The following is a 19003-nucleotide window of genomic DNA, read 5'->3' on the forward strand; positions in this document are numbered from 1 at the left end:
AAAGGGAACATGAGAATGATTAAATTGAACAACAGTAAAATTAAATATTTATTCACTTATTATGTTATACCTTAACTATAATTGTATATTCATAAATAATATGCATACGCACTTACATTAGATATATGTGCAGAGAAACACATATATACTCACACACACACGTCCACACGCTGGAATACCTAAACAACACAAGACATTGTACTATTACACATAACTAGATTATTGCACGTTCATATATAATAAATATATCATTACTGGAGTGTCAAGAATATGAATCGTAAATAAAGCCAACCAGCTATTGACAGCGATCGTTCTTCACAGCTGGATTTAAATCGGCAAAGTACGAGTGTGCCATCGCCTCGTCAGCAGATAGACGTAGTGCTGGGTTACAAACTAATAATCTCTGAAAAAGAAAAAGGTGTTGTAAATTGAGTAATTCACAACTTGATCAGCGGATTCAGTTTAAAATTACCTGCAGCAAATCTTTGCCTCTAGAGTTTAGCTTTGGCGCAAACTGGGGTAATCCACCTAATGTTGGATATGGAGGGAACGATTTATAATCAGGCAATGTAGTTAACCCGGGCCATGTTTCTTCAGTCGGAGTGCCCAGCATTTTAAAAATTCGTTTCAACTGATCCTCAACGTCTGACCCCGGAAATAGTGGTCTGCCAGCATTTGCTAATTCTATGCGATAACGATTCGTGGGTTCATTATTAAGCAATTGACCAACAATTTGTTCAATACTATATCAAATAATATGAAGCTTATCGTGATTTCAAACATTTGACAATTTTTCAAAAGGAGATCCATTTTATCAGATATTTTTGATAAGATTTACCGCTGCCACTATTCGGACTTCAAGTTGAAAATTACTTATCCAAGTTGATAATTGGCACAATCTGTGCAAATTTTTACCAACAAGTAACGACTTACCAGCAAATATACACCCTGCACTCCACATGTCTATGGATGTCGTGTATAATTTTGCTCCGAACAAGACGTCTGGTGGACGGTACCACAAAGTTACTACTTCTGCAGAGTAACATTTTACTGGTATTCCAAAGGCTCTAGCCAATCCAAAGTCGGCTAATTTCAGCTCTCCGTTCTAAAGTATCGAGGAATATTAACATGGAACACATGCATAAAAACTGACTAGCTTTAAGAACACGAAATCGTTGTACCTTGTTAATAAGCAAATTCTGTGGTTTAAGGTCCCTGTGAAGAACATTGTGGCTGTGGCAAAACGCCAATCCACGCAATAATTGGTACCTAAAGGCAACGAGACCATTTTTAAAGAAAGACTCGTTGGGACGAAGTGTATTTTTAGAATTAGACGAAAATACCATCATTATAACTAAATTTAGACAAATACTTACCACACTTGTGCTCAGTCAGCCTATCAAATTTTGAATCAAGCGTCTATCCCGTTTCTTAGGTTAGTTGATCGAAGGGTTTCAAGATTTCAACATATATCCTTATGGAAAATTGACCAACGGTCAACAACAGTTTTATTAAAAAAATTTATAAAAAAAAATTTGAAACATTAAAAAATTCTCACTGATTTCACTACACAATTCTGAAGAAATTTAGAAAATATAAAAGCGTAATGTATGCAGTAATACGGTGACATATATTAAATTAACGCAGTTACTAAATATTTATTACAATCAGAAAGTACGCGATTCGGAAAATTCATAGCGCAAGTTTTAAAAGTTGCATACGTGGCGATATTTTATCAGTCAAACATTTTCAGACTTTACGAGTTTTTATCTCGTACGATGTGACCAAATATCCTGAAACGTACCAAATTTGAAAATGAATACACTTACAGAAATGACTTGACGACATCCAAGTCAATCTCTCCGTTAAGACTATCGAAATACTTCTTAAGGTCTTGATCACAATGCTCAAAGACTAGAGTCAGTTTTTTGTCACTATGAAGAACGTCGTACAGACGAACAATATTCTTGTGTTTCAACTCTTTGAGGAGGCAAATCTCTCGTAGGGCAGAGGATGGAACACCCTAAGGAATTGGAATGAAATTAAGTAAAACCTTTCAAACAGCTTAAATGGAGTTGGAAATAATACCTCTTTGATTGCTAAATAATTGCTCGGTTTGTGTTCACTTACTTCATCATCTTCATCTAGCCGGACTTTTTTCAGAGCTACGATTTCGTGCGTTTCACGGTTCTTCGCTTTAAATACGGTACCGTATGTTCCTGTATTAGATATAAGCAAACCGTTAATATAAACGTACCACCGGTCAGGAGTAGTTCGATACTGTCAATTTCTGACAATGAGATTACGTTCATTTGTTTCTATTGTTCGTAGACTGATTTATAGTTTTAAAAGTTGACAAATTGTTTTTCCACATGTGTGAAATGAGTATTAAGTTCCAAATCGTACCTTCCCCGATTTTTTCTAGCTTCTCATATTTTTGCATATTTTCAGTGACTGTGTCAACGCGTTTGACGGCGTATTTATGATATTTATTTTTATTTTTTATCTAATCCTAATTCTCTCTCATGGCATCGGGATGGTTTATGGTTAGCGCTGCAGCCCGGGTGGAGGATTTGTGGATCACAACAGCAAAAACGAGCCCGACAGCGTTTTCAACTGGCTGTATTGAGTGCGCAAGGGAACAACTAGGGAAATCCCACTCAGCGTGTACTCGGTGCAGCCAGTTTAACATCCGATCGGAAAAATATTGTAACCCGAAGAAATTCTCGAACCATAAAGACTATAATATCATTGTATTAGTGCTAAAATTGACTAATAATATTATTTGAAAACACGGAGTATAGAGCCGTGTTATAGATAATGCGTATCACGTCATATGACCTTGTAAACAAGACAGGGACTGCAAGCCAACAAGCGTGTTGTCTAATCAACAGTATCAAATATCTAACCACTAGATTATAAAGACGTTATGGTTTATACCAAAATATTATCCAAACAACAATCGTAGAGCGTCTGAACTCGATTAATTTAACATGAACCAAAGAATCATTCCTATACAGATTTTGAAAACTGGAGGAATTATTCGCAGTGCAGCCAGTTGAAAACTCCACTAGCGAGTAATTGGTTGGCCAATCAAGAGTGCGTTCCAAAATTCGCTGGCAACGCTAAAAACTCCCTAGGACAGAGACAGAGCTACTCACGAACTTGGTAGCACAAAAGAGATAAAAGATTGTTGACATCACTGGGAGCCAATATCGGAACGCACCCCAAGTACACACTTCGTGTGGCAGGTTGACGCACGGCAGAAGAGAGGAATCGGATCGAACCATTGAGTACGAAGCAGTTTTCAAATAAAAATGGCGATGGCAGCAACTCAGGTAAAGGGCAGTGGGTGGCCAAGAAGGGCAAGTAATAGCTCCTTTGAAGGGAAAGTGGTCACAAATCAATCAGTAACCATCAACAGAACGGTCAACTTGTAAGTGAATATCTAAATGTGTTTATTGAACCTTAATTAATCGTTAAAAACACTTCCACCTCAGCTCGGTGTGAAACGGACATGGCCGGCTTGTCGACGACGCTAATGATACTTACTTTGACAAAATCTAATTTACCTGTGAAAACGTCAGGATTCTAACGCCGTTTCATTCGCTGCGCCAATCTTCGAATTATTAACGTTTATTACGCTCTCTTTCTCCCTAGAAACGATCGTCTTCCTCAGTCACTACTCGTTGATTGTACAGGGAGCGTCACTATGTGTTGGTCGATTTAGATATATCGCTGTTCTTTTCTGTAAGAGAGTGTTGAATATTGACTGCCATTGTAAACACTTCCGCCAATGCGGAACTTTGATTACTTTAAGCTGATTAATAGATGATACACTTGTTTCGAAATAATTCCCATTTGCTACTCGTTTGAAATGTCCGTGCTTTAATTCAATAGAATCACTTGTACGAAATACATCCTTGAATATAAATTAGCTCCGTTAGAAATATTATATGTAAACACATATCAAGAGTACAGAAATAATTGCAGAAAATAATTTTTCTAGTAATTCACTATGCTATACAACATGTAATTATCTTAGTTTTACAGGCATCAATATTGACCTGCCCTCTTATGTGACTTTTTAGGGACTCGAAGTAAAATTTGGTTGATGAAAAATTTAGAATTTTCAAACAATGCTCTCTGATAACTTCTTTGCAATTCAACAGAACGTTGGTTTACAGTGATTTAAAAAAATATATTCTCATTTTCTATCTAGCGTCAAAGTACACGCAGCCTAGAGTAGTATTTTGTTCAATCTTCAAATTTTTCAGAATTCCTGGTGAAATCTATATTCTTTAGACATTTAGCTGTAAAACGCTTGCCGGACATTTCAAATGGTTAAAGAATTAACGCCGTGAAAATTTCTTTTAATATCAATCATATTGTATTACACATGTTTTTTTTTCCCAGAGAAAATTAGCCTCTTTCAAAACTGTCCCCAATTTCAAATACTATAGAAGAAAAGAAATGAAAAATGTTCAAATCAATTACAAATATTTTCTTTCTGCTCAAAAATTCCTCACTCGCTAAATAACTTTGGTTTTCACAAATGTTATTACTCAACTAGCTATATTTATGTTCAAAAGGCCGTGAAACTTGTAATATCGTTTAAAAAGAAAGATTGAACGGCAACAATTAGTGTTATTTTGTTGTCAAAAACAGCCTATGTTTAGGAATCTTAAATTTCGATGTAATGCCATTGTAAAATTCAAATCTAAGGATAGCGATGCGTTATGGAATATTATAAATCATTTGTTTGTAGGAATTTACAAACTCAATCTCTGATATTCTTTTCTTGCAATTGCCCAATCTGGAACATCGTCAATTTTTACACATTTTTTCGTCACTTAAATGAAAGGACAGTACGATAAGAAATCATTTGTTAAAAGACTTTCGTTTGTGAAACATTAAGATGTATATATTCATTTACGTTTGTCTAAGCAGTCTTAGGTGACTTTAGTTTAAGAGTAAGTCGTTTCGACTTGTCGCTACATTTTACGGAACCTCGTTATGTAATACTGCAATAACCGAGACAATTTAGTTTCATTTATAATCATTGTTACTGATAGAACTTTACCAAGTCACAACAATAACATACAAATTGTTGATATTTATGTACCGCAATGACAGTGATTATTGATTAATTGTAAGCTGAAACATTGACAACTACATTTGAAAAAAAAAAAAAAACAATAACCAACTTCCGATCAAAATTTCAAATAATTACGAATGTAGGGATGCCTGTAATGTGCGTGAAATCAATTTATGTTCATCATTTGTTTGATGTTGTTAGAGGCTTTGCCATTTCAGCATTAAATTTAATGCATTTCTTTGTGTGTGAATAATCCCAAAGAAATAATTATATCATCGAATGTTATATGTATGAATTGATATAATTTTATTATCTTTGCATTGCCATTACCATGGTGCATCAATTTTTCGTCTACGCAATGTGATTAGAAAAGTTTTGCGACGACAGAGAGCTACATTAAAATATAATTTATATGGCATAGAGAGCTGTAAAAATGAAACACTTTAATACTCGAACATATATTTAGCATCGATTTTCAATAAATTGCTTCTAATTTATATCGAATTTTATTCAAACTACCATTTGCAATGGTAATCTAGATATCGATGCGATCATGATCGGTGATTAGAATATAATAACACTGCGATTATTCCTTGAATAAGGAATTGGAAAATGACTGTGAAAAATCGTAGTTGGTCATATATGTGGAATATCTATTGTCGGATTTCAGAATATGCTAATTAAATGTGAACAAATTACATTTTTTTTATTTCTTTTTTACTCATTAACTAGCGACTTGCCACGCTGCTCTGTTATATAATCATCCAACAACCTAATGCATCAATTATATATTTTCATTGTAAAAGTTTATGATAGCTTATCAAAGTTCAGTGTACGCTTTACGTGAAACTATGACTGAATGGACATTAATATAATGTTACTAAAATAATGTATATTTTTTAATGCTTTTTTTTTTTTTTGAGTAACAACAAATTTGCAAAAAACAGCCCAAGTAAGAATACAGTCACAAGCAATAACTATTGATGTGGTTTATTCTCTGCATTAAGCTAAACGCCAAAATGTCTCTCACAGTCGTCGCTATATTTATTTTCGTATCGATAGTCAGGTGCTTTTAAATTTTATTTGCTCACCTTTTTCATGCACATTTCACTTATTATACATGTGAGAGGCTTCCCATCAATTATTGGTGTATGATCAACCGGCAATTTAGCGTCTGCACTCAACGCTCATGCGTCCTGAAATTCCTCGTTCCTACTTTCAAATGAAACTTTCAATTATTCACCATTTTGCTATGTTTGGAATGAAACTTTATTTAAACAATATGCAAGAGTCCATACTCGGATAAACTTATGTCCAAGTTCTTTGCCCTTGTTAAATGAAATAAATTTCGTCTAACATTGTTCCAAGTACTGAAATTTTATGTAAAAAAAGACAAATAACGAGTAAATTTCAGTTGCCTGGATCTGATCGTTTACTGGCAATTGGTACAAAGCCTATGTTCACATTTTTTCACGCAATTTTTATTCACTGATCTTTTATATTAAAATCTATAATTGGAAAATAATGATTAGCTTCTGATATTTGTATGAAATTTTATCATACCGATGCGAACGAATTTTTATTGAGAAGAATATTAAAAATAATTGTGCATAGAATTTTGCAAATAGAGTTAAACACTCGTTAGTTGTGATAAATAACAACTTATATTACTTATAATTTTTATCGATGAATTACGTATATTTCCTCTTCTGTGTTATAAATAGTTATTTTAAGTTGTATACGCATCTTGTGAAACATTTCCATTGTATCTATCCATCAGTTTTTCTCAAAGTGTGATCTTTTATTCTTGTTATATTGCTTTTCATCCTCTTCAAACTTATACAGTAATTTAGAGAGTTTTGAATAATTGCTGTAGCAACCATGTGCGGTGATGGGATGTTGACTTTTTGAAATGATATTCGGTCTTCTGAATGACGTCAGAATTTTAATTGTTAAATTCTTTTATGCGTAAAAAGTAGACATCCCAGATCCTACATTCTCATCATTTTATTTGAAATATTCTGCTCACTCGGATCAATTAATACGGCGAAACATATTTTCCGTCAAAAAAGAATTTGAGGAATACTGGTAAATTGTTGTTTATATAATTTTAATCGATTGTAATTAAAATATAACAAGTGTTGGGGAAAATGTCTGACATAGAAAAAAAAAAAATAAATAAAAATTTGTTCACCATCAAATTACTTGATATTTTGAGTATAAATTAAATAAACCGAATACATGCCTTGCTGATGAAAATTTTGGTTATCTGATATCAAGATATGATTCTTCAAATTGAAATTTGTATGAAACTTTTAAAATGCTTTAGTTATGAACGTTGATAAACGTTTGTATGTAGCGGTAAATTAATTGCGCTGAGAAGATTAATTATGCTGGTTTATCTGTATAGAAAAAATTACATTTGCTCGCGTTATTCTGTAGATTCAAAATGGAACTTTAATAACATCATACTAGAAAGGTAAAAGTTATTCATTCAACAAAATCAAATCAATTGAAAAATTGCGACAAAATTCGTTTGGCCTACGTATTGTATTTGCCCTAAAAAGCCTTAGTTTCCGAAGTGGAATTCATTCGTAAAAAAGAATACTACTGTACTCTGTAGACTTTCATTTTGTGCGTGATAGAAAAAACACTATTGAATAGTTGAGAATCAGAATTATACTTGCAGTCTATTAATTTACAAATTGAATCTGTTTGATCGAAAATTGAACCTTTGCAAATGAGGGTATGAATGAAAATTTCTCAGAGCCACGTTAATAGATTTATCATTATGCTATTGAAATCACACATGATTCTTGAAGACGCATGTGTGAGTCAGTATCACAATTCGTCATTTTATTTAATGATACCTCATTCACATATTTATGTCAGATGTATATGCCGTTAAAATAGAGCTATTCCTGCTTAAAATCTGATGAAGAAAAAAACTGATTGCAATGCGTATATTATGTGAAGAAATTTTTGCTATAGCTCAAGTTTTTAAGTATTCAGTCTTAGAACAGACATGAACAGTCTTTTGAAAGACCTTGATACAAAAAAAAAAAAAAAAAAAAGAAAACAATCCCCAACACTTTGTACTCGATGCTTAAAATAAAATTTGTAACAATAGAAATTTCATGTAAATCAAACATACTGTGAATATCTCTGTAAGTTTCTTACTTCCAGTATATCCAAGAATGCATAGTTCAAGATGTTGGAACTAGGTACTTACTTAATAGTTACAATATCCAGATAAAAAAATAATCCTAACCAAAGAAATACAACTCATTTATCATAGATATCCTTTGACAAACTATACATTTGGAACGAAAGAGCCACTATTTGAGAAAGACCCGTCAGTACCAGCCAGGTTTCAGCGAATGAGGGATGAATTTGACAAAATTGGAATGCGACGTAGCGTCGAAGGTGTCCTCTTGGTACACGAGCATGGCTTGCCTCACGTACTGCTCCTCCAGCTTGGTACAACATTTTTCAAATTGTAAGCATTCTTTTTTTAATTATATTCTACACGCGTCATACTTATCACGAATATTTAGAGTATCTCATCTGCTGAAAGCAGGGAATTCGAATTTCCACATTTTTTTCCTGCCCAACTATTTCAATCATCAGATTCAATAATTGAAAATCATGTTTTGCAAATTACAGATGTCCATTTTTTACAATATAAAGTTAAAAAGAAAATAATGAGTACAAAAAATTTAACAACGTTACACACAGAATTATATACTAACGATAGTAATTTTTATTCGTTCGCAGACCAGGTGGCGAGTTGAATGCAGGAGAAGACGAGGTAGAGGGCCTGAAACGGCTCCTCACAGAGGTAACAGTTAGCGCAGCGCCTTAAGCTGCCCTCCCGGGCAGCTAGGAGCAGCACTTTGATTTGTTAGACTGTATTACTGATTTGATGAGCCCTCTGTAATAAATCCTATGACTCTGTAAAAACCTGTTTGTAGAATCGATGTAACCGGGCCTGTAGCTCAAATTAGTTTCTTTTCGTACACTGCGTTATATTGTTGGATAATGGTTTCTCTATATGTGCTGCATGCCCGGACACTTTCATGTCAGTAGAAGTAAACCGAATGGAAGAATTGTATATACACTGGTTAGCTAAGAACATTGTTAAGTGTATCTAAATCATTCACTTTTGAATCCAGGTCTCAACGTTATTGTAGATAAGACGGAAGATTTCAAGACTGTAATTATTTCTCCTATTTCGCTTAGTACAAACATAAAAAAAAAAAAGATGCAAAACTACTTCCAGTGGTTGCAACTGAAATTCTGTCAAAGAACAGAGAGATATTAAGTTATACGCTTGTTACTTTGTTATTTTTAATTTGTTGTGCATTAGCTTTATTTGTATATATTCACTAGTATGCGTTTTATTTTGTGACTTTGGAATGTTAAAGAAAGATAACTGTATAAAACGCTAATTATTTTTGTTTACACTTATGATGTGATATGAATGACATGATTGTAAGTAGGTTCTTTTTCGTAAAATTAAATTATCTATGTCACTCGAGTATATTTTATAAGTAAGAGACGTATTTTTTAATGGGTTGAATGTTTATTGATTCTACATTGTCATGATGTTGTACGAAATATGAAGAATTCACAATTATTTTGTAACCATGTTCTTAGTGAACTAAAACGAAGAAGAATGTATTTAATCTTGGGTATTTGAACTATCGGTACTAACTTGGCATTAATGAAGGTGAAACCATTTGCAGACTCTTGGGCGGCAAGATGGAGTTAAACAAGAATGGGTAATCGAGGATACGATTGGTAATTGGTGGCGACCTAACTTCGAACCACCGCAATATCCTTACGTACCTCCACATATTACCAAACCCAAAGAGCACAAACGACTTTTCTTAGTACAATTACAGGAAAAAGGTATTTATACTTTATCTATTCTGCTAACATATCGTTTGTTTTGTTCCAAGTAACCGAAATTCTTTAACGAACTTTACCTTTTTTCCACCAAAGTTATTAACTTCGATGTTGCTGATAATTTTCAGCTCTATTTGCTGTACCCAAGAATTACAAGTTAGTTGCAGCTCCATTGTTTGAACTGTATGACAATTCGCAAGGATACGGACCAATAATTTCATCCCTCCCACAATCACTTTGCAGGTACAGAATAAATCTATAAATTACCAAATGCTTGATATTTTATGCAGCTTCTTGCATCTGGGATTCAAAATGCTAGGAATTGAATGTAAAGTAGCACAGCAGCGCCCAGATTCATGAAAGTTAAAATCATTCTAATTTTTCAATGTATCTTCGATATTGGTAACGTTTTAATACAGCATTGAAATAATAATGATTTTATGGATTTCAGATTCAATTTCATTTACATGTGAACGATACCGCACGATGGCTGAGAGATTAGCCGGATTTTAATTAAGTTAACAAGAACAACATTGATAACGAAGTTACGTATGTATGTGATGATGAATGCAAGTTTTTGAAAGGTCTGAGTTCTCTGTATAGTACGACATACCCAACATTAAATCATTTTTGTAAGTAATACTTGTCATATTGTTTTTCGTTCGTAATCCCACCACCTTCAATGTGTGCGAGTATTGTCAACGAAAACCAGAAGTAATGATTAAAATTGTAGATTCGTCACCACTACATATTTTAGTCTTATGTTACCGGCATGTTATTAATTGAGTCGGTCACGGTAAGTTTAAGAAACCACAATTATTGCAGTCGTGCCGATCAGATTATTCTAATTGTTTGGATATAAGTTTTTCCTCGTAAGAGTACAGCTCAGCTTGAAATACGCGCGTATACAATTAATTAACGTAATATGGCTGCGACCCAAATTCTTATACATTTGATATCAGACTCCTGTTGAATAATGAGCCATTCCCGTATTCCGAATTCCCTGATATTTAAGAACCCACAGTGCGATTTCTTTACTTTGAGTGTGGATGCCTTACTCAAGCATTCTACATTCTCACAGCCTTTCCAGCTGCAGTTTCGATCGTCCGCTTACAATTAGTATAGGAATTACGCGTATCGAGTCACTATTACAGTTAGTCGAAGTTTGATATTCGTGGAAATATTTCCGTCGACAAAATACAATTTACCAAATTATCGGGCAAGCCTGGAGTGATTTAAGAGGGTGCTATAATCAGTCCTTACCAACTGCGTCAAATGCCTTCTATTTTGAATATTATCAGAAGCTATGCGTTGCAATGCAAGAAAAGGGCATAACGAACTTATTCTACGTGCAATTTTGAACAAAAACACACTGAAGAATTTTGATTTTATACAAAAATAAAGATATAGCATCAAAAATATGAAAGCGTGATCGCGATTTCTTATTCTTCACGTCATTTTTTTTTATCGTTTCCTGAAACATAAATAGGTATATTGGTGTATTTCAGAATCGCATGTAGAATACCACTGTCGTGTTTTTATTTTTTTTTTTTTTTTATTTTTGAATTGCGACGCGGAGTCTTTGATAAAAGCCAAAATAAGAGACATATGACGCAGTCGGTAAAAACTGACTGTAGCAACCCCTTAACACGTTCGAAAACCGCTGAGAGGCGGCACTGTGTCGTGCGCGTCTGTAACGGTAAACGGGATTAATATCTGTTTACATATACAAGGTTGACACGGTTCAAGAAATAAAAGCAGCTGAGAATCAAGGATTAGGAACGGAGCATCATTGTAGCAACAAGAAGTGAGAAGAGACCGGGGGAGCAAATTTAACGCGAGTCTGGCATCTCGTGTCATGAATTAGTTGAGAGTTAAAGGAAAACGCAGTTCGTCGAAGGGAGGTATAAACAAGGGTAAGGAAGTTACGTATATGAGCAAATTGTTCAATGGAACAATGAAAGATCGGCAGAGGGACAGATTCCTAGTTGAAAACGAGCGGAAAATGTTCCGGACATGTCACGCAGCGATATGACTAGAAATCGAAACAGTTGAGAGGCGACGAACAGCTGATTCACAGAGATTGCGGTGGTTCGTGATTGTACTAATCGTAAGTGCAGGACTAGAGACAACTACACGCCTGTCAGCGAAGCAGCAATAAAGTAAGCAGCTATAACAAGGCGGAGGAGGTATATACCTATGTAGTTTTCTTTTTTCTCCTTCTTAATTTTGTAACAGAAGTGTTATATGGAAAATCCGAGACACCCAGCGAGATATAAACATGGTTTCGCCGTCGGTTTGCAACCCTTTGCCCTACGTCGTGAACAGGCAGATACACGATCACTTCAATTTTACCAAACGTCTCGTCAACGCCAGGCTTGGCTGCTCCGAGAATTTGTTTAGAAAAGATCTACAGTCGCATTATGGTTGCGTTAATGCGATCGAGTTTTCCAAAGAAGGGGAGTTACTTGTCTCCGGTAAGCTTGTTACTATCTGTATGCATGTATGTATGTAAGTTATCAAATTTTATTTATTTCAACCCTCACAAACCTTTGCCCATATTATTATAATATCATGCAACTTGTACGAGTATTTATTTTAACACTATACAAGTATAATTTGTCTAGCGTGCATTTCAAAATTTTTTTTCTTTGTTTTGCACGTTTCTTTTTCAACCCGAGATATCAGGCAAAAATATATAACACATAGAAGTTTCTTTTCTTTTTTTTTCTCTCTCTCTCTATGTATCTCCTTGAAATAATAATCGTACGAAATTATCAAATACAAGTTTCCTGAAACCCAACTTTCTTTTTCGCCGCGTCGTCTTATCGTCGAGAATTTTTTTCCTGCCCTCAATTCGTAATAATTCTGCAACATCTCTCTGTTCCAATATTTTTATATAGGAGGGTAAATATGTAACTTGCAGAGAATTTCAAAGTTTTCATATTTTTCCTGTTGGAAGTTAATTGCAATGCGCAAAGTATAGATTTCTTCGAATCCAGGTCAATATTATCATTTCTTTGTCATATAGTCATTCTTCTTTTATCTTTCCATCTTATTTTAAGTTCAATTCTGAAGCACAACAGCAGCTTAACGATATCCTAAATCTTCCTTTCGTCTTTGCAAACTTCGGCCTCTTTTCAATTATCACGTACAGTCGAGTGATCCAGTGCAAACATTAGATTTTTATTTGACTCTGCTGTAATTGTGTACTTGCAATGTAACACAACCATGCATATAACGAAATAAGGATTCGTGCAGGAACTTGGCATGCAAGAATTTAAGAAAATTTCGTACATGGAAAAAGAACTCACATTATCTAAATCAATTAGTTATTTTGATTTCAAACCATGCCGACAAAAGATTTTCGTCGTTTAGCCGATGAATTTCATGATGATAAATGATTCATGACAGATTTTTTTTTCAACATATCTCTGTAAAATTTTTAATGTTTCATTTTTTTTACCTTCGATATAGAACATACATAATTTCAGATTATCATACCTACATTTATCAACTGTTATACTTTTGAACAATTACTTTTTCAAACACACGTCGGATTCAGAATGTTGTCAAGATAATGTCATATATTATTTGCGTTAAGTTGATAAGAACTTGCTAGAATTACTGTAAAAATTGTCGTTGTTATTATTGTTGTTGTTATTATTATTATTCTTGTTTTCTTAAAGCTGAATCAAAAATTTAGTATCAGTAATAAAATTCTTACACAATATCATTTTTTTTTTTTTTTTTAAATTTAATTATCTAAGCGGTCGCATCCCTGAAGTGACCTATGAAGTTTCCCCGGTGTTTCTCTTGGTAAAAAAGTTACAATTGTAGCTGATGATAGAAAAATTGGCATTTTCCATCAATTCAATTTTAATGTCTACATGAGACTAAACTTTGCTGTCCCAACAATTTATGACCATAAAGTCAGTTATTTCAACTATTGTAAATTCAAAAGATGGCGATAAAGAGATATTCATAAAAAGCAAGTAAGAAATTTTATACTCATATATTTGGCCATTTCAGATAATTTCAAATCAGGTTAGAAATTCTAACAAACTTGATGTGAAATGAAAATTCTTGCGTATTCTGTCACCCTAACAAATATGTATTTTTTTCTCTTTCTTTCAAATCTGAGCAAGCGATAAAACTTCACAGACGACTCAGATTTGTGTCTCACAATATTCTATACATTTATGGAAGAAAATCAATGCTCGTAGATAATTGTAAAATCTTTACTTGCATCGAATACTGGTTATTATTATTGTTATTCTATAGACCGGATACATCTTGTATCACAGATATTTGGCTTGTAATTATTCACAGGTGGCGACGACAGAAGGGTTTTATTATGGCAGGTCGAACAAGCGATCCAGGGTGTCGGAAAACCGGCAGTTATGAAAGCTCAGCATGGCAGTAATATATTCTGTCTGGGATACGACAGCACAAAAGCAAAAATATTTTCAGCCGGAAACGACGACCAAGTCATCGTTCACGACTTAAAAACGTGAGAAAATATTATCGCTGTAGCGCATTGCGCTAAAGAAATATTAGAGGAGATCGTATTTACTGAAATTGAATGCATTTCCCATTTCTGCTTTGTCTTGCACAATTATTCAAGCTTGTGAAAAATTGAACTTACTTCTGTGTAACATTTCTCCTTAAAATCGAGTTCATTTACAAGTCAAGCAAGAATTATTATCGGCCATTTTAATTATTTGTACATTACAGCGGCGATCCGCTGAATTATTTCCTTCATGAGAAGCCAGTGTACGGCTTATCGATCCATCCACACAACGACAATGTCTTCTCGAGCGCATGCGACGACGGGAGGGTGCTCATATACGATATCAGAGATTCTTCTTCTACGGAAACCTTTTGCCTTGCTCAGTACAAGTCGGCTTTTCATTCTGTTATGTTCAATCCGTCAGAGCCAAGGATGCTTGCCACCGCGAATGCCAAGGAAGGTGTTAGTATGTGGGATGTTCGCAAGCCTCTAGTGTGAGTAAAAATTTTATGAATCAAGTCCTGGTTGCGACATTCGGAAAGTAGCATCTAATATCAAATCTTGAATCTTTTCATGTTTTGTCTTTGAAAGGAGTATATTTCGGAAACGATTGCATAAAAGCTGAGAGCACTTCAATTTTCTATGACATGAATGAAAGTCTAGATTTGTTTCGAAGTCGCCGAATCCCTCTTTTTTCATTGCACGAATTCATTTTAGAGCTGTATTGCGATATGGCGCAGAAGGGACGTCGCAAAGCTGTATGAATGTCAGGTATAACGCGGCTGGTACAAAGTTGTTGGCCTTGAGAAGACGACTTCCTCCGGTATTGTACGCCGTCGAATCTCCGGCAAATCTTTGCCAATTTGATCATCCTGGTTATTACAACAGCTGTACAATGAAGTCTTGCTGTTTTGCCGGTGACAACGACCAGTACGTCCTCTCAGGTACAAACGCTCACAACGATCGATTCATGCTTCGCAACCACTTCTAAGATCTGAATTTTTCTTGTTTAAATTGGCAAACACAAAATTCGTACGACAAAAACGTTATTTTAAAAATATTGTCAAGTATCTGTATCAATCATATCTAAATTATTTTCTCAAGTTGATCACTTTTCATTTATCAAATTTTGTTATTCCTTATATTAATGTTATAGGATCAGACGACTTTAACCTGTATATGTGGAAAATTCCAATGGATAATGAGAAATGGGTAGACTCTGCGCATATGGTTCTCCGTGGGCACAGATCCATTGTAAATCAAGTTCGTTTTAATCAGTCCAGCTGTATCCTTGCCTCCTCGGGTGTTGAAAAGATTATAAAAATTTGGAGCCCATTTCCACTTGGCAATGGTTGTCTCGGTGGTTTGAAGGTAATTCATTATTCTATTAACAATGAATTTTTCTCTTTATTCATATCGAATATCAGCATTTCTTTGCAACCAGCCTGTGTTGAACCAATGAACATTCTATACTGTAAAAATCATTATCTTTCAAACTTCCTATGCAGACCATAGTTTTCCTGTCTAACAGGCTTATCTTGATTGACTAATCAAACCACAGCGCCAAACGTATGTCAAAAGTCTCTTTTTCTGCAGTGCAAAATATTCGTGCGATTTTTTCCTCCAAACGCTTATTTCGCTAACTTTTGCCATTTATTTCATCCATTTTCACTAACTGGAAAAATATTACACCGTCTGAAGAGGGATGCTGGAAAGCAGGAGAGACAACGTAAAGTGTTCACACACAATGAGTATGTTAGCCTGGTACTCCGTAGTGGTCAATTCATGACCCACGACTACAGTCATCAGTCAACTCGCGAAGATCCTCGTATGATGGCCTTCTTTGATTCTCTTGTTCAAAGAGAAATAGAGGGTTGGAACTCGGAGGACGCACTACCTGCTCCCCAGACTCCAAGTGACTCGGAACATCATCCGACGATAGGACGCACATACAATGGCAGTGACTCTGACGGTAAATTTTGAAAACCGATTACTATTGGAACTCGAGGGGGTCTTATAATATATATGTATAGAAGGTCAAAAAAGTGAAAAAATTCCGAGAATTCATATCTCGACAACCAATTATTTAATTTGATTAGGTTTTATTTTATTCAAAAGTATCTAGAACGAGCGTCAGTTGATTATATTTTCATTAGATTGAATTAGTAGTAAGCATCGTTATTCACAATAACATCAACCAATTTGCTCGATGGGATGTTTTGCAATGCCCGCGCTATCTCAAAAACGGCTCGACCGGTTTACTCGAAATTTGAAATCAGCATTTTTGGATAATTTATCCGCTTTGCCACGAATCGGTGTTTTTGTATTTTGTTAACAAAATCGCCACCGTTTGAAGTTGAAGTTCGATTTTTCTTTCAAGATTTACAGCTTTTTTTAAAATCAATTCAGTAAAAAATATGATAAATGAAAGATAAATGGGCTTGTAGCACAAACTAAAAAAGGAGAATAACTTCTAGTATATAATTGTCTCTTAGACACTGTTATATTAAGATTACCGATACCTTAAACAATGCTAAAATTTTTGTGCGAATCAAAATTTTTTCACAGACTCGACTGCCTCAGACCGTCAGCTGTTGTTGAGTATATTAGGCTCTGCGATTGGTAGTCGCGGTTTAACAGGTGGTGTGGTACCAGAAAGACCTTCGGAATCACCAAATCGCATTACACAGTTGATAGCAAACAGAAGAGAGAAACTCATGAGGTTAGCAGCCCTGGAAGGCGGTGCGACTGTAAATGCCTCGACGAACACCGTAAATCATATAGACACAGTTACGGACAGTGATAAAGATGATAATAAAACAAAGTGTAAGTCTAAGAGCAAATCGAAAGGTGCTAAAGTAAAACATGGAAGAATATCAAGAATCAAATTTCGGGTCAAGAGGAAATTAGCGATAAAGAAAGAGGATAGCGACACGCACAGCGATGCTCAGCCATTGGACGCAGAGCAGCCCAGTACAAGCTCCGGTGTTGTTTCACGCAGATCAAGATACGCAGCGAGATCCATCGGCAATGACAAAGATTCGACTACCACCAGCGAAGATGAACGACCCGCGGAGAAGTGTAGAAAACAAAAAACTGACTCGGATTGTTCGACCAAACTTCACAGACTGAAAAAGTGGCGACGCAAAAACGTGAAACATGAAATATCGGCGGAAAACGGCGGTACGCAGTTAAGAACAGACAATGATACGCAGAAAGATGTAGTTTCTAAGGCTCAAAAAGATATTGTAAATAACTCGAGCGTGCGTAAAACACGAGCGGAACAATCGGTAACGCCGCATAAAAAGAGGTCGAAAATTCCTCCAACTCCGGATAGCGGAATTTCGGGAGTCTCAACGGTCGAAAAATCGCTGGAAGAAGTTCGAAAGGCGTGGCTAGGAGGTGACAGTTCTGATCACGAACAAAAAAAGAGAAATTTGGAATGTTTTAGAAAAAAAGTTGACATTGCACGACAAAGCTATCGACATCGCTGTAATCCGTACACAGAATTTCCTGGTAACAGTAGTGATTCGTCTGATTAAATGGATCTTTGTCACCCGTTTCCTCTTGTAAATATTGAATCTGTGATTCCCTAAAATATATATTTTTATAATATTAAGTTTGATGGCTCCGAATTTTTGAGCAGAATGATTGTTTGTTTGTTTTTTTTTTTTTTTCTTCTTTCTTATTTCTTTTTCTAAACCCATTTGCAATGTTATGAGTCTTTTTATTAATAACTGTGTCATCGCATCCATTTGATATGTGTATATTATTATAAACGTGATTCGTGCATACTAATTATTCGGTTTGGTAGAGAAAAATACGTCTAAATTCTTTAAGTACGTATCAAGCCTATTACCGATAGCTGTGAACGGAGTCGAGGCATTCTTTTAGCACAATACAAATATGTACGTACAACCGTTACTCTTTGTATGAACTCAATTCTGATACTTGTAACTTTGGAATGAGAATAAATTGTGATTTAACAGGGCTGAATTTTCACACTCATCGTGCTTTCAATTACTAATTTTAAAAACCTGAATTCTCACGTTATTTCGTTGAACTGTACAAAACAAGGATTAACGGAAAGAAAAGGTTTCTACATAAATTTTCATTCAAAAATATGTTGAACGTTTTCGCTGAGTGAAGAAAAGAAATATTACCGACAAAATGGTATAAACAATTTGAGCGATACATCAAGAAGCAGCTCAAAATTGCATTTGCGATCCTAGAAAACTTTTCTGGATACCATAAAGCGATGCAACTGTTTTTGAATGGAATACTACACCTGTTTTACTTTTTTTTAGTAATTGAAACATTACGAGCGATATGTTTTTCGGCTCGTGAAGCCGTCCCAGATTTACCGCGTTTTTTGGAATCCGGGAAAAGACAGGGAATTACGTGGATAATCAAAAAGTTGAGAAATATGATAATTATTCTGAAAAAAATTAATATTTTCCAATATTTTGTTGAAGTTCACG

At 34.9% G+C, this 19003-nt stretch overlaps 3 protein-coding genes across 4 annotated transcripts; 2 read left to right on the plus strand and 1 right to left on the minus strand.

Annotated features, from left to right (window-relative positions):
• Positions 1-24: 24 nt before the first annotated feature.
• Cdk5 (Cyclin-dependent kinase 5) lies at positions 25-2642 on the minus strand. Of its 2 annotated transcripts, XM_046636214.2 has the most exons (8): positions 2407-2642; positions 2131-2219; positions 1830-2023; positions 1182-1269; positions 934-1105; positions 473-684; positions 293-403; positions 25-179 (listed from the first exon to the last, which is right to left on the minus strand). In XM_046636214.2, the coding sequence occupies exons 1-7, from the start codon at positions 2441-2443 to the stop codon at positions 296-298; spliced, it is 900 nt and encodes a 299-aa protein (XP_046492170.1). In that variant the 5' UTR covers positions 2444-2642; the 3' UTR covers positions 25-179; positions 293-295. The 2 variants fall into 2 exon arrangements, with proteins under 2 accessions (XP_046492170.1, XP_046492169.1); XM_046636213.2 differs by having other exon boundaries at positions 25-403; positions 2407-2641.
• A 596-nt stretch (positions 2643-3238) lies between these two features.
• Positions 3239-10649, plus strand: Cpsf5 (cleavage and polyadenylation specificity factor subunit 5). Its single transcript, XM_046636218.2, has 6 exons — positions 3239-3436; positions 8397-8597; positions 8876-8939; positions 9847-10012; positions 10138-10252; positions 10461-10649. The coding sequence occupies exons 1-6, from the start codon at positions 3318-3320 to the stop codon at positions 10480-10482; spliced, it is 687 nt and encodes a 228-aa protein (XP_046492174.1). The 5' UTR covers positions 3239-3317; the 3' UTR covers positions 10483-10649.
• Positions 10650-11161: 512 nt separating this feature from the next.
• Positions 11162-18524, plus strand: LOC124223085 (DDB1- and CUL4-associated factor 5). Its single transcript, XM_046634752.2, has 9 exons — positions 11162-11252; positions 11743-12171; positions 12248-12486; positions 14342-14522; positions 14747-15016; positions 15240-15466; positions 15679-15893; positions 16224-16494; positions 17091-18524. The coding sequence occupies exons 3-9, from the start codon at positions 12291-12293 to the stop codon at positions 18062-18064; spliced, it is 2334 nt and encodes a 777-aa protein (XP_046490708.1). The 5' UTR covers positions 11162-11252; positions 11743-12171; positions 12248-12290; the 3' UTR covers positions 18065-18524.
• Positions 18525-19003: the final 479 nt, after the last annotated feature.

The sequence above is a fragment of the Neodiprion pinetum genome, chromosome 7 (genome assembly GCF_021155775.2).
Source record: "Neodiprion pinetum isolate iyNeoPine1 chromosome 7, iyNeoPine1.2, whole genome shotgun sequence".
In the NCBI taxonomy this organism is placed as follows: Eukaryota; Metazoa; Arthropoda; class Insecta; order Hymenoptera; family Diprionidae; genus Neodiprion; species Neodiprion pinetum.

Bases quoted from the DNA above. Each gene is read 5' to 3' on its own strand.
- LOC124223085 (XM_046634752.2), top strand. From the start codon at position 12,291: ATGGTTTCGCCGTCGGTTTGCAACCCTTTGCCCTACGTCGTGAACAGG. The intron at 15,467-15,678 runs GTACAAACGCTC...TTAATGTTATAG, and splicing joins CGACCAGTACGTCCTCTCAG to GATCAGACGACTTTAACCTG. The intron at 15,894-16,223 runs GTAATTCATTAT...CACCGTCTGAAG, and splicing joins GTTGTCTCGGTGGTTTGAAG to AGGGATGCTGGAAAGCAGGA.
- Cpsf5 (XM_046636218.2), top strand. From the start codon at position 3,318: ATGGCGATGGCAGCAACTCAGGTAAAGGGCAGTGGGTGGCCAAGAAGG. The intron at 3,437-8,396 runs GTAAGTGAATAT...CATTTATCATAG, and splicing joins ATCAACAGAACGGTCAACTT to ATATCCTTTGACAAACTATA. The intron at 10,253-10,460 runs GTACAGAATAAA...TATGGATTTCAG, and splicing joins CTCCCACAATCACTTTGCAG to ATTCAATTTCATTTACATGT.
- Cdk5 (XM_046636214.2), bottom strand. From the start codon at position 2,443: ATGCAAAAATATGAGAAGCTAGAAAAAATCGGGGAAG. The intron at 2,024-2,130 runs GTAAGTGAACAC...CCAATTCCTTAG, and splicing joins GGCTAGATGAAGATGATGAA to GGTGTTCCATCCTCTGCCCT. The intron at 404-472 runs GTAATTTTAAAC...TTTCTTTTTCAG, and splicing joins GAGGCAAAGATTTGCTGCAG to AGATTATTAGTTTGTAACCC.